This window comes from Talaromyces proteolyticus (genome assembly GCF_021365285.1).
Source record: "Talaromyces proteolyticus strain PMI_201 chromosome Unknown BGW36scaffold_15, whole genome shotgun sequence".
NCBI classification, from domain to species: Eukaryota; Fungi; Ascomycota; class Eurotiomycetes; order Eurotiales; family Trichocomaceae; genus Talaromyces; species Talaromyces proteolyticus.
In genome coordinates, this window is record NW_025764291.1 from 723,488 (window position 1) to 738,080 (window position 14,593).

Consider the following 14,593-nt stretch of genomic DNA (forward strand, 5'->3'; position numbering starts at 1 on the left):
TTCCGTCTCCGACCTGTCATCCTTCACAGTCGATTGTGAATGCCAACTGCTGGTGGAACTCTCAGAGCCATGTCGCCCACTGAGCGGCGCATGGTCGCCGTTCCTTCTCGCCATGTGGTGGGTTGTTGGCGAGGGGCTCACCAGCAACAGCAAATAAACTGAGGCGAGAGGATCTTGATAGGCAATCAGACTATCGAAGCTGGGTTATAGGTCATCTGCAGCGGACTAGCGGCGGTCGGATTGAGGGTGGGGAGCGGGTCGTTCAACGGCAAAACTCGAAAGCCCAGTTTCAATGCGATGACGTTATGAAGGTGGTGGATATCGTCGCGTATTATTTCGTGCTCTATCGAAAAGCACGGCAGTGAGGGCAGAGAGCGATCCTCGGAAGGCGGATGTGGTTAAAAAGCTGGACCGGCAGGAAGAGACAAGGCGAGCTCGGTATACGGACGGTCAGCGCAACAGTGCGACAGCATCGCTACATGGCTGATTTGCACACGCGGAAACGGGTGTCGAGGGTGAGGATAGCGACTGCAAAGGGGGACTATTATGGAGTCGATAGCAATGGGTGTCGTCGATGGGCGTTCACGATCTGGAGGACGAGGACGGTGACGGACGAGGATCGTTTAGAAGCAAGCACGATGGCGGTGGTGGAAGCAAGTGAGAGCGAGCTGAGCTGACCTGCTTAGTCGTGCTGGCTGCCTCAGGCTTACTCGACGTGGCTCCATTCCCAAAGCGGCTTAGTCTTCCGCTCTTGGAGCAAGTATCGGCTAGTCCCTGTTGTCCCCCAACAGTTACCAATCACTCACTCACTTCTTCTCGAATTCTTCATTGCTTAGTCGACGAGCGCTTTTCTGCAGAAATATCAGTGCTGATGATGACGCTACTCCGGCGCGTATCGCATCTACTAACCGCAACAAACACTGGCTCCCCAGCTCTCCGTTCCCAGAGCAAACTTGGTAAAACATCGGGAATAACGCAAGCGCGCAACTTGCATGAACAATGCATGCTTAGATGCATCGACAATCTCACTAATTGGCCGTTGGCCACCTGCAGGTTTCGGAGCTTAGCTGGAATTGGTTATCAGAGCATAATCTGGTGCGACGAATGAGCAGTTTTCAACTATCCATCCACCAACAGTCAACTACCCGGATATAACGACTAATCCTCCAAGGCTATTTGCAGATGGCACTCTAGCTTAGCAGCGACTAACTTATTGGTTTGATATGACCAATAAGCAGACCACATATGCCACAAAAGGTGAAAAATTTACACGGTGTTGCTGCATCCACTAGCCAACGAGTCATGCGACGGCTGAAGTCTCTACCGACGGGATAAGTTAGTACCTAATTATTTAATCACCAACATCAAGTGCTAGTCTAACCCAAACACCTACTGCCACACTCTCTCTGGCAGGTGCATTCCATCTTGCAGCGGACACTAATATTGGCGGCTAAATAATTAGACATCGATATGCACAATAACAAACTACCTAACCCTTGCCACAGTAGCTTAAAGCCATGCGAACGTGCTAGGTTGTTCATTGGTTACATGCTCCCTTGGCATTGACGAGGGCAAAAAAAAAAGACAAAAGGGATCGTTCGTGACAAAGTTTCGGCACATTTTTCCAGGGTCTTTATTATCACCGACCTGAGTGGACGATGTAGCTCCTCATTCTTACTGCGGAATTATTTGGTGAAAGACTCGCGGAAGGCACGACGCTAACTGTGCCTCCGACGCTTAGATGAATTTGTTGGTTGGCTTGAAGAAAATCCCTCGGCGGGATCCAACATAGATGAGTACATCTGCAGGACGCGATCTTGACACGCTGACTCCTGCGGCTGAATGGACCCCGCCATCTGCAGATAATCCTTGCAAAACTGAATGGACTCATAAAATAGTCGGTGTAACCGGCAATCTTGTCCGAGCAGAAACATAAAGGATACCCAATATCCAACTATACAAACTGACTAATTATCGATTCACTATTGTTTTTGGCCAAAAATAATAGTACGTGGTGCAGGATGGATTAACAATAACCAATATCATATTAGGTTACTAGCATTATGTATGAAAGAAGGAATAGTAAACAAGAAATAAAGGTATTTATTTCACTGTCGTATTATTTCTTCTAAATAACATGGAACTATTGCCAACATTGAAATTTTTGCCGTCTGGCTTTTTGCGATCTAGAACATAGGACTAAGTTGACATGGCTGGGTTTAATATATTTTTCAAACGTTATATTGCATGGCATAATTACGTTTAAGTCTAGATTTTCCATCTGGCCAGGTATAGATTGATGTGAATGCAGACGAAAGTACTATGTTCAAACTTTTTTAAAAGATAGGAGCCAGAGCGTGACTTTCCTGATTCTTATATTGAATAGGGTTCTCTCCTACATAGTAGAATATGGGGGTAGCTATTTGTTGCCCCCTTACTAAGGCTCGTCGGCCTATCCAATGGAGTGTGTAAGGATCATGTGTGGCTTATAGTTCAACGCCAACAATCCAGCATTCGCATAGCAGCGTTACAACGAATAACTATACAATTGCATTCATTTTACCTATATCTTGGCTATATGTCATATACACACCCCACATATTAGGCGTTCATTTCGTATAAATACTTAGGTTGACGCAATGGCTTGTTGCTGCATGGTCTGTTTGAAAACCTGTAGCGCGGTCTCTGGCTCTGCTATTCATCAGTATCACAATCAACCAGCGACAAAGATTGACAAAACATACGGTAGTATGGAACTTCGTGCCCCGCACCAAAGACCTGCAGGTAAGAAAAGTTATCGACATTCTTGTACAAGCCCTTCTTGGCTCCGTTCACAGTGTACGATTGCAACGAGGCACTGGCAAATTTGGATGAACCGCTGAAGCTGACTGCATTAGCAACGCGCTGGACTCCAATATAGTTGCAGATCCAGTCCGCGTCGCCAGCTAGAGTTGAATTAGAGAGTCAGTAATGGTACCGAATGATGGGGGACAATCTGAGGGAACAGAAAGGGAGCTGACGACATACCCCAAACGAGTACTTGGATACCGGACTGAACGACAGAGGACAATTGACTGAGGAAAGAACGGGAGTCTATAAACCGAAAAAAATTAGTATATAAAAGTGACCAATTAAAAGACCGATATGCTCACTGTCGCCGGTAGAGGAAAACTTGTTGTATGGGCCATTTGGACATTCTTGATAGGTAGACTTGGCACCAATGGCCTTGACGACACTAGAGTCCGTCAAGTAGGTGCTATAGGTTGAGGGTGGGTAGGGATCATTGGACGGCTCGCGGACATCATAGGGGTCGAAATCAGCAGCTTCCTGGATGGAGGATTCGATTTGTCCGCAAGTATCACCGGCATTGGAACAATCTGAATCTGATCCAGATGATGCACATTGCTTGATAGCTGGAAGACAGTCGTTGTTATAGCTGTCTAAAAGTGAGGAACGCTGACTGGAGCTGATAAGTTGCCTGTAGCTGTTGTTGTAGGCATAGTCAATGTAAGCCTTCTCTTGAAGCTGGGAGCTGAACCAGCCATTATTGATACCGAGAGCAATCAAGTTGATGTTTTCGCCAGTGACACTACCATTCTTAACACCGGCATTTTGTCCTTGAATGTAGTGGGCGAATTCGGGTCCGTAGTGTCCACCGTAAGACTAAAAACTGTTGGCCGAAGTAATACAAATATTTACAGAATCTAGCTTACCTCTGTGAAAATACCGAAATCACGGCTCTTGTACTGCGGGAATTGAGCATAGAATGCCTGGATCAGCTTCCAGACGTAGGGGGCAGCAGAGTCGGTACTATCGACATCATCTGTGCCGTAGGAAAATCCCACACCGATGGGCTGGTCCACGTAGATGACGTTGGCGAAATTATTAAAGCTGTTGTTGTTCAAAGATGGCGTTGATTCGCCATTAACGAAGTGGCAAGGGCCGTTTTCTTGGAACAATCCGATCATAGATGAACACCCAGGACCGCCATTGAACCAGGCTGCGAGAGGAGCACTGCTCGCGTTGTTACGGGCCTCGAAGAACCTATTGGGTTTAATTAGCACGAACAGGCTACATGTAGACCGCACACAGAACTCACCAGAACCACATGTTCATGTTATTTCCAACGGAGAGATATCCCGAGTATTGGTTGACGCCGGGTGTGGTCTCGCAAATGCCCGAGTTCTTCACAAATTCCATCTTAGCCCCTGTAGCGGCGTGCTCAAAGACATTGTAAGTGACGCCATCGCGCTCAACGATGGATCTCTTGTCCTTGTGTTGCACGGCAGCGGCATTTACAGCCAAGCCATGAGCGGCGGCCGACAACAGAAGAGTACGTGAGAGAAGCTGCATGTTGCAAGAAGTCAATCAACTCAATCTTGATCTTGACAGTGGCTAGAAGTAACTCACAGGATTTCCCCTCGGCTATATATAGCTGGAAACGACTGATCGACACCGGACGATCCGTTTATTCTGGCGTAGACCCTCCAGTAGCTCACCCAATCAAGCCAGAGCGCGAAGGCGCGATAACGCAGATTGCAATGCTGTCTGCGGTGCGGCTGTCGATCATGCGCCAGAGACTCGAAAAAGGAAGGTTGTTGATGGAGAAGATACGACCTCGCTATCGAGGCTAATGCGGCTCCGGCTTAGGCATCCAGGAACCAGCTAATCAGCAGCTGCCAATATCGGGCTAAGCTGAATCTAGCTTCGTCGTCCGCGGTAGAGTTGCAGCTGCCAAGCTTGAGTGGGCCAATGAAAGCAGCACCGCTGGCTGGGAGCTTGTATTTGCTGGGCTTGATTCTTTTGATACTCGCATCATCTAGTCTGACAATGTCTATAATTATGAGAGAGAATGTACGCCATAATAGAACCGCAGAAAGGCTAGGAACTAGTCATACCCCATGTGTTTAGCTTCGATTTAGCATCTTGATCTACATTCTATCGAGGCGCCGTGGCGTATCGATAAGCATAATCAGGCCTATGACGTGGGTTGGATAAGGTTACATGCCAATGCCGAACCTAAGCGGAATCCTCATGAAGTTTAAAAAACAGGTGCATACAAATCAGTCAAGAGATTAATGGCACCTGCTGAATTAGGCATGACGATGGGTTATTAATGCCCCGGGCAGCAGTATGAAAATGGAAGCTCATTTCATTGTTCCATGTGAAGTTAATCATCTTGCCACAGGCGATTTGTAGAGCTTAATTTTAAATTCCCCAGTACCAAGGATAATCATCTCTAGATGATAACTATCAACTAGGCAGCACTATTCTAGAGGCCAAGGTAGGAGCAGCTGCCGGTCAAAGCCGCATTTGCGATCGGCGGATCCTGACGACAATTGTTGAAACACCCGTCAGGCTGTGGAAACACTGTTGTAATTCAACATCTTATGGAAGAGGTTGGATTGAGAGATTATGTATAACAATAGTCATAACAAAGAATAATAAGAAGCACCAGCAGGAATTACTAACAGAATTGAGAATTATAAAGGCTGGGCCCCATGTGGTGGCTCGTGCGCAACCGGCCTCGCGGATTATGGACCAATCATGCTTGTCAATACGCCCGCCTCTTGGCAATAGGTGTGAAATCTCTATCGTGATTCGCTGCTGGCTGAAACCGCATGCAGAGAGTCCAGAGAACGTATCCGTAGAATACTACGAGCTATCAATTAATGACTGCGTGATGACATGGCTTCGTCGGAGCAGCCAGCCTCTATGATTTCTGGTCTTTTCCAGCACGGTAATACCGACGTCCCAGTGGCAGTGCTGTTGAGAAGTAGAGACATGTTGCTATAAAGAGAGCCTTATATAGGGGGATCGATTGCACGTGCGTAACTTGAGAAGAAACAGATCATCGGCAATACTTTTGATGTATTTGAAGCAATAATGAGATAAGAATCACGCAACAACAAAAGGAAGCGTCTTTCTAAGATCCTGCCGCTTCTGGCCTAGTGCCGTCCGAGCGGGTCATCCGGGGGCTGGTAATTCGGCAGGCTGGGGATGGCCGTCATCCCATTGGCTACCAGCTGATTAGGCTCTGTGGCGCTGAAACAGCGAGGCTGGGTAGCTGCTTTGTTGCCCAGTGACCAACTTATATATACCAGCAAGGTGCAATGCGCCTGTCGGTACCCGTCTTTTCTTTCTTTACACACACCTTCAAATTTATTTGCAAACCCTTCTCGATTGGGAAGCTGTACAATTTGTCTACTGCATCGATTTCCATCACAGAGTCGATTACGGTCGGTCGAATAAGATAATCTTGTCGACCTTTCAGGCGACTGCGCTGGCAGGATTCTTGGCAAGCAATAGATTTTCATTTTCAACATGAAGTTCTCCATCACAGCAGCCACAGCGGCCTTGTTGCCTCTGGCTGCTGCTCAAACTTACACAAACTGCAACCCCAGAGAAAGCAGCAGTAAGTTGTTTGGTGCCATGAATACAGCTGCCTTTGTAATTCGCTAACTCCCAATAGACTGCCCTGCTGATCCAGCTCTCGGCAAAGCTGCGACTTATGATTTCACCAAAGGTGCTCCTACTGGATGGACAGCCTCAGGAACCATCGACTATAGCAGCAAAGGTGGCGCTTTCACCGTTGCCAAACAAGGGGACAGCCCTCTCATCACTTCGGACTTCTACATCATGTGGGGCCATGTTGAGTTTGTCCTGCAAGCTGTGAGTACCATCTATCATACTATAATCCTGGAATATGTTCCCTAACCGTATATAGGCCCCAGGCACTGGCATAGTAAGCAGCGCTGTGATGCAGTCAGACACTTTGGACGAAATCGATTGGGAGTTTCTTGGTGGTGATTCTGGCACTGTCCAGACCAATTATTTCGGCCATGGTGACACTTCAGTGTACAATCGCGAACAGACTTTCTCGACACCAGACAATCAAGCTGGTGTTCACACCTACGCTGTTGACTGGACGGCCGATCGCATTGTTTGGCAAATTGACGGCACAACTGTACGCACCCTCACCCCATCGAATGCGGATTCTGGCCAGTATCCCCAGACCCCAATGATGATAAAGGTTGGAATCTGGGCCGGAGGTGATCCTAGTAACCCTCAGGGTACGATAAGTAAGCACATCCCATTCCTGCTAACAAAGAAAACCTTGCCTAACGGAAACTAGATTGGGCCGGTGGTGTAACCGATTATAGTAAAGGACCCTTTACAATGTACTGCCAATCGATCTTAGTCACCGACTATTCAACTGGCAGCGAGTATAAATATACTAGCGAAAGCGGTACTTCGGATTCAATTTCAGCCGTGGGTGGCAGCGTTGGCGGTAATGCGGGTGCAACTGCTTCTGTGTCTACAGAGGCTGCGTCCCCTACCATCACTTCTACGAATAGCGATGCCCCCATGCCCTGGAGCGGAACCCACAGGGATACCTCCACAGTCGCTCATAGCGTCTGGCCATGGGTGTCGACAGCTACCGCATCTCTGACGAGTGATCCCTCAGACTGGTCTACTAGTGCCGGTAGTGCGTCGGCACCCCCCACGGTTTCTGTAAGTGAGCATTTCCCTATGCTTTTTACTTTGCTGCCACGGAGCTGACTGTTTTCGTTAGAGTACCTCCCCGCCTACAGTGCCGCCATCTGTCTCGTCTTCGGTTTCGTCCTCCCCTTTTGGGGCTGAGACCACGACATCTATTCCAGTAGCAACCACCACCACACACACACCTCAATTCCCCTCGTCGATTCGCATCCCCCCATTATCTACTTTGCCATCGACATTTGCTACGTCGACCTCTGGAACTGCACCGCAGTCAATTGGCACCACCCCGACGTCGAGCCCTGGGGGCGGATCGGCTCCATCCAGCACGTCTGCTGGTAGCAGCGCTACATCGACCCCTCCAGCTCCTTCGCTGAGCAGTGCGAATCGGCAGTTTACTGTCAGGATGGGAGCCATTTCACTTGCATTTGGAAGTGTGATGATTTTGCTATAATCTTTTCCGTCTTTAGAGTTGTTTTTCGGTTCTGTTTTTGACAGCGGCATATTGCATTGATTGGGCATGGAGTTTTATGATAAATTGGCATGGCATGATTATGGACTACGAGTATCTATTGGACACGCTTTTAATAACAAGGTCGGATTTGGCCGTGATAGGAGGGCAATATATGATCAGAATGTGTATGATATCAAGTGATAATGGAGAATGATTATAATATATTGGTATATTTTATCTTAACAATTCAACTGCAATTCTGTTCTCTTGCAAATGATTATGTGCCAATCCTACAATTGACAACAGTAAACTCGCATTCAAAAGCCGTCTTGCAAACTGTAATGGGCGAAGGCGATAGAGCACGGATACGAAAAGGTGAATTTTAGTTGTCCATTCTATCTCATAATGTAATTGTACTAATATCATTGTCTGAAGGGTTACGAGCCTAGGGTGCTGGGACTGGATGACGCAAGGATTCCGGCATCAGAACTCCAGCGGCAATACGGAAAGTGCGACATTGTAATAGTGTCTTGTAACTTTGAAGCGCAAACTACCGCTTATTCGAACAACAAAACCAGAAAATTTGTGATTTCAAAGACGGTTATTGGCGCGCACCGGCTCAGCCGGTGGCTGCTTTGCTATCCGAATACTGGAAATTGGTCAATCGTCCATTCGAGAGAGTGATTCTAGATGCATGTCAGTTGGTTAAAAAGACAAATGGGGCATTTTACAATGCTGTTCAATCGGACGGCAGCGATCATGTTGTCAGGAACCATTCTAAGCAATCGGTGGACCGATGTGGGTAGCCTATCACCATGTTGTAGGGCCACTACTTCACCACGAAAGAGAAGTTTATTCGAGAGTCTTCTTTCCCACCGAGCAAGAACAGGTCCCTTGATTCCGCTCTACCAGATATCAATTCGATTCAGCGCTTTCTACAAGACCTTCCACTTGCTTGAAGCTGCCCAGTTCAAAATCGAGTAATGCCGACAATATTGAAAGCGTTTGTCTTCCCCACTAGCTGCTTAGGTACACCATCATTATACCTGGACACCATCGTCCAGTTTGTGCAACTCAAGGTTTTGAATCTGTCACTTGCCTGAATATATCACATATTAAATGAAGAAAGCTTTAACAAACTAAGACAAAAGTTGATCACCTACTTTTGCTCAGTACGTGTGGCATATGTGGGTTCAAATCATTAAATATGATGTGGGTGGATGTCCCATCATGATCCATAGATTCTTGCATATCTGGCGAACGGTCCATGCACTTATCGATCAGGACATGAGCATAAAGCGGTGTGACGTGAGCGATTTAGGGCCGTACATTTCATTTATGTGGGTAATAGCATATTTTCCTATTATTTGGATCTGGGGTAATGTATCAACGGAGACCAAGCTATATTAGGTGCTAGAGCGATATTACGTATAAATCTAGACTACTTCGGTCCATTTGTCTCTCTGGACATCACTCCAAATGTTGGTTTCGGCTCATCTAGTTCGTATATGGATCACACCACACTGCGGTGAATGGCTGTTGACTGTTGCGGAAGTATAATTCTCTTGACTCCTACCCACGGCGTGTTGACCGGGCTTTCATCCACATACAGAAACATATCATAAAGCCAGCCACCGAATGTAGTGCCAAAAAAGGGGGCAACCATGGGGACCTATATGTATAACACTATCGTTAGTAGATATTACCAATCTAGCCAAGTAAGCTGCGGAGTCCATCATACCCAGAAATAATAATTCCCCGCCGCCCAGACGTTATGGCCGTAACCGATCATGTACGAGACCAGTCTAGGACCAAAGTCCCTTGCCAGGTTAATAGCATAGCCAGTCTCCCAGCCAAAGCACGCACCGATACCAAAAATCAGAAAAAACAGCGCCAGCGGCGTTAACGGCCCCGCGCCGATATTTTTGTCATCCTTGAGCGCGAAAATCATAAACATCAAGATCGAGCTCGCTACAAACTCGGAAAAGAACTGGCCTGTCTTGGTCATAAATGCTGCGGGATACGTACAGAATATGCCCGCCGTCGCGGTGGATGAATAGCCCGGCACAGTGCGAATATGGGACCCTCCTTCGTACGTATCAATTGCAGATTTGTAGTTCCCGTATACTATCGCGGCGCCGCTCATTGCGCCTAGCACTTGGGCAAGCATGTACACGGGGAATTTGCGCCAGGGGAATTTCCGAAATACGCAGTTAGCGAATGTCACAGCGGGATTAATGTGTGCGCCGGATATCCCACTTGCATAAACACCAAGCATGACGCCGATTCTAATTCATTATCAGAAAGAGAGGGAGGGACGGAGGTTAGCTGTAGCATAAAGCAAATGAAAAAGTCTTACCCCCAGCCCCATGAAATAGACTGATAATCCCCCTTCTGATCTTGACTCAGAGTGACCTGCGCAACCACACCGTCGCCGAAGAGAATCAGGATCATGGTGCCAAAGAACTCTGACAATGGCTCGCGGAGGGTATGTCGGATACGACTCCAGAAGAGCCCCTTCCGGTATGTCTCTTCTGAGACATCGGCAAGACTTGAGACTGTCTGGGTTGCCGTAACGGTGCTGTCAGTGCTGGTTGCGGGCTTCATTATTTCGTTGACAGTGTGCTTGGTAGCCATGTTACAGTGGGATATAGTTGGAGTCTATTTGTGATATATCGCTAGGGTAAGATCATTATGAATCCAGCGAACTACGACAGTACCGTACTTATACACAGCACTTATACACAGTGAGTGTCTTGAGCTATTACACAGTCAACACACTGAGTAGTTCTATGTTCTTGCTACAAATCAGCTTGAGCATCAAAGGTTGCACCAGTAAGACGACGTACTTGTGTGCCGCTCAAATCCAAGCCACAATGGCCATGCCTACGAATTGGAGTACAGCAGTCTCACAAATGACTAAGGACGTGAGAGAGCCAGGCGTTGGTGGCGACTTGCGTATGGGACAGTAACATAGCAGCCGTTCCTCGCAGCACACACCATTCCCGAACGGCCATGGCTTGCTCGGCGCAGTGCTATCTCACTCTCTGATGCTCGTGAATGTCACATAAACCCCGCAGCATATGCTGGAAATGGCGTCCGGAAGGGTCGGGTGAAACATAGCTGCAGGTCGGGGGAAGAGAAGTCGCTGTGTATTGGTTTGGCCTTGCATAGGCGAGTCCTGCGCAACCATTCAAGAGGAGTCAAAACAGCCATCGGGATGGTAGCACACCATGCCACCCGGATATCCCTGATGGATGCGTAGTTTGCCTGTGACAGCCTGACGGGAGATCAAGGAAAGCAACACCCGTACGCATACACTCGGAATCACATAGACCGAGATATACCCGATTTCATCTCGTGAAAAAGACCAGATAAAAAGATCAAAGATCAGACAATGATCAGGCAATGATCAGGCATGTGCATGGAGCATCGTGTTTTTTACCCCGGATTGTCGGGCCTGGATCGCATACTACCCCGGACCCATTATTATTGACACGCACATGCGAACCGCACTTTGTTTAGTGGAGAGAAATCTACATGCGAATAATATTAATAACAACGGACAAAGTCGCTGCCGATCGCGAGAGGGTGCACAGCCTGGTGTCGCACTAGAACCCGAATGAAATACTGCAAATGCCCACTGCGGGGTCATCGGCCAAAGAATTAGTAATAAAAGTAATAAGCGCAATAAAATGCCAACTATTATCGTGACGGATCGCGATTTGCGGCATCAGTGGATGCAGAGCGCCAGGATGTGCGACTCCTGCATGCAGAGGTCTGCAGCTGTGAGTCTTTTGGCGAAAAGGTTCTTGGAGACGATTAAGAATAACTAATAGCTCGTGTTCACGGAGAAATGCTGCACCGAGGGCAGCCTGAGGCGCCAATAAGTCGTCTAAGCGTCGGCGCCATCTCCGCCGTCAACTCGTCTTCTCCCCCAACTGGTTGAGGATGGCCAGACCGGCTGGGCGACATGGGGTTAGTTTCTCCCCCAGTCACACAGGCCACTTCCGTGGAGCATCGTGTTGGTGTCGCTTGGGACACCATATCAGTCGCGGACTCGCAGATGGCCTGTCGCAATCCTCTCTAGTGTCGATTAGAGTCCCCACGGAGCCCCCCGGGGGACGCTCAGGTCTTACTCTCGGCCTTGCTCTCGGCCTGTTAACTAATGTTAGGTCCTGCATGCTACGGAGCTTTAAAGGCACCGTTGTCGGTCGTAAATTGACATGCTGTCGTGTTCCTCAAGCCCAGGCAAGCTGCTGCTGACGCCTTCATCGCATGTCAATATACGCCAGCATCTTCAGTAAAATTAGCACTCCTGCGCGATGACTGGCCTCACCGACGTTTTTGTTGGTTCCATTGACCAGGGAACTACAAGCACCCGTTTTCTGATTTTCAATAAAGACGGAGAGCCGGTGGCCTCTCATCAAATCGAGTTTACTCAAATCTACCCCAACTCAGGGCAAGCACTTCGTTCAGGCACACTCGAGATTGGATGTGAACTAATAATTGCATACAGCTGGCATGAGCATGATCCCCTCGAGCTCGTATCCTCCGTCGAAGCGTGTATTGACGAAGCAGTCAAGAGATTCGAAGACCAGGGTCACTCAAGACACAACATCAAGGCGGTGGGGATAACAAACCAGAGAGAAACCACGGTTTTATGGGATTCCGAGACAGGAGAGCCGCTGCACAATGCCATCGTGTGGACAGATACACGTGCTCAGTCCATTGTGCAAGATCTGAAGTCGAGAAAAGGCGCAGATGAGCTGCAAAATATCTGCGGTCTCCCCCTGTCAACATATCCATCTTCCACAAAATTGCTATGGATGCTGCAGCACGTCCCAAAAGTAAAGGAAGCTTATGATAAAGGCAGACTAGCTTTTGGCACAGTCGATTCGTGGCTCGTGTATCGCCTGAATGGCGGTGCGGCTGCAAATGTGTTTGTCTCCGACCCGACAAATGCATCCAGAACGATGTTTATGAATCTCGAAACCCTACAATATGACGACCGTCTCCTAGACTTCTTTGGCATAAAGGGTAAAATACATCTCCCCAAAGTTGTTCCATCTTCAGATAAGACAGCATACGGTGCTATTTCGTCTGGCGTGCTCGAGGGCATCCCTATAATGGGCTGCTTAGGAGATCAGTCTTCTGCCCTCGTTGGACAAAAGGGATTTTACCCGGGTTTAGCCAAAAACACATACGGGACGGGGTGTTTTCTGCTGTACAATGTCGGCGAGAAGCCTGTGATTTCGAAGCACGGGCTCCTAGCGACTGTGGCTTTCCAATTCGATGGCAAACCGGTTTATGCACTAGAAGGCAGCATTGCTGTAGCAGGGTCTGGAATCAAGTTCCTTCAAAACAACCTCAGTCTCTTTCAAGAGTCTAAGGAAGTAAACGAATTGGCTGCGTCTGTGGATGACAATGGAGGTTGCGTATTCGTCACCGCTTTTAGTGGGCTTTTTGCCCCTTATTGGATTGACGATGCAAAAGGAACTATTTGTGAGTGACTTGCAAGATCGAATATGTAGATCCTATTACTAACTGTCTATAGTTGGGATTACCCAGTATACCCAAAAGGGACATATTGCACGCGCAACATTAGAAGCAACATGCTATCAGACAAAGGCGATATTAGACGCCATGGAAAAAGACAGTGGCCACGCACTTTCCGAGCTTGCGGTCGATGGAGGCGTCAGCAATTCAGATCTAGCGATGCAAGTAAGTCTGCACTATCTAACCTGCCCGCGAGAAAATAAGAGAGTAAAAGCTTACGGGCTCAGATACAAGCCGATTTGATATCAATCCCGGTCTACCGTCCCAAAATGCGCGAAACCACTGCTCTCGGTGCTGCCATTGCAGCTGGATTGGCACTTGGTCTGTGGCGCAACTTCACCGAATTAAGAGACATAAATCGTGCTGGAGGCGTTGTTTTCGAGCCCAACGTACCACGCGAGAAGGGCGCAGAGATGTTTTCGCTATGGGAGAAAGCTGTGCAGATGTCCCGAGGATGGGTGGAGAAAGAGAAGCAGGGGGATAGCGATTCAACTAGCATTATGAAAAAACCAAGGAAACCATCTGTAGTAATCAACGGGACCCCGCTGGAACCGAATATTGTCTCGAGAAATATCTTCGAGGATCTGGATGAGGCTGATGAAGAGGACATGTTATTGGAATTGAGGAAGATTGAGATTCAGCAACGGCTGAAACGGCTTAGGAGAGTCAAAGTATGAGCCCGTGTGTGCTAGGACTTCATTCGGGAAATGAGGTCTCTATATAACTGGTTGTTCTAGTCTTTTATGATTATACGACATTCTAATGAACAACTTGCCAATGTGACGGATTTCGACTGAGATTAATAGTAAGTGTATGGTGGTGTGACTTTTGTAAGTTTTCATATTACCCAATGCTTGAACTCTGTTGTAGACCAATTATTGCCCAAGTATGTTGAAAGGTAGGTATGAGATCACTATAGTACGGTCTTTCGTTTCATTAGAATGTTGTTTTCCGCCTGATGGCCTTGGAGCAGTCCGCGGCTATTCTGCTGGAGGTTGTTTTACGAGTATAAGGGGATATTGGTTAAAATGTCAAGTCAAACGAGATACTAAAGCTACCGAGTCATTTCAAGTCAATGAA

General features: G+C 47.8%; 4 protein-coding genes across 4 annotated transcripts; 2 read left to right on the plus strand and 2 right to left on the minus strand.

Annotated features, from left to right (window-relative positions):
• Positions 1 to 2,626: 2,626 nt before the first annotated feature.
• On the minus strand, positions 2,627 to 4,353 carry BGW36DRAFT_365314 (putative carboxypeptidase S1; the record flags this gene model as incomplete). Its single annotated transcript, XM_046214636.1, has 6 exons — positions 2,627 to 2,691; positions 2,745 to 2,945; positions 3,028 to 3,093; positions 3,153 to 3,663; positions 3,714 to 4,044; positions 4,100 to 4,353. 6 exons carry the CDS (start codon positions 4,351 to 4,353, stop codon positions 2,627 to 2,629), a joined length of 1,428 nt encoding a protein of 475 aa, XP_046065897.1.
• A 1,971-nt stretch (positions 4,354 to 6,324) lies between these two features.
• On the plus strand, positions 6,325 to 7,563 carry BGW36DRAFT_307974 (concanavalin A-like lectin/glucanase domain-containing protein; the record flags this gene model as incomplete). Its single annotated transcript, XM_046212291.1, has 4 exons — positions 6,325 to 6,415; positions 6,473 to 6,672; positions 6,728 to 7,082; positions 7,136 to 7,563. The coding sequence occupies 4 exons, from the start codon at positions 6,325 to 6,327 to the stop codon at positions 7,561 to 7,563; spliced, it is 1,074 nt and encodes a 357-aa protein (XP_046065898.1).
• A 1,801-nt stretch (positions 7,564 to 9,364) lies between these two features.
• Positions 9,365 to 10,747, minus strand: BGW36DRAFT_391055 (putative aquaglyceroporin). Its single transcript, XM_046217556.1, has 3 exons — positions 10,314 to 10,747; positions 9,696 to 10,242; positions 9,365 to 9,626 (listed from the first exon to the last, which is right to left on the minus strand). The coding sequence occupies exons 1-3, from the start codon at positions 10,589 to 10,591 to the stop codon at positions 9,468 to 9,470; spliced, it is 984 nt and encodes a 327-aa protein (XP_046065899.1). The 5' UTR covers positions 10,592 to 10,747; the 3' UTR covers positions 9,365 to 9,467.
• A 1,532-nt stretch (positions 10,748 to 12,279) lies between these two features.
• Positions 12,280 to 14,190, plus strand: BGW36DRAFT_308579 (putative glycerol kinase; the record flags this gene model as incomplete). The annotated part of the gene is made up of 3 exons (XM_046212345.1): positions 12,280 to 13,459; positions 13,512 to 13,678; positions 13,741 to 14,190. The coding sequence occupies 3 exons, from the start codon at positions 12,280 to 12,282 to the stop codon at positions 14,188 to 14,190; spliced, it is 1,797 nt and encodes a 598-aa protein (XP_046065900.1).
• Between the last annotated feature and the right edge of the window lie 403 nt (positions 14,191 to 14,593).

What these genes read in the sequence shown, in the direction of transcription:
- BGW36DRAFT_391055 (XM_046217556.1), bottom strand. Translation starts at nt 10,591, where the DNA reads ATGGCTACCAAGCACACTGTCAACGAAATAATGAAGCCCGCAACCAGC. An exon ending in TCTATTTCATGGGGCTGGGG is followed by an intron (nt 10,243 to 10,313) that starts GTAAGACTTTTT and finishes ATAATGAATTAG; the next exon opens with AATCGGCGTCATGCTTGGTG. An exon ending in CGGGGAATTATTATTTCTGG is followed by an intron (nt 9,627 to 9,695) that starts GTATGATGGACT and finishes TTATACATATAG; the next exon opens with GTCCCCATGGTTGCCCCCTT.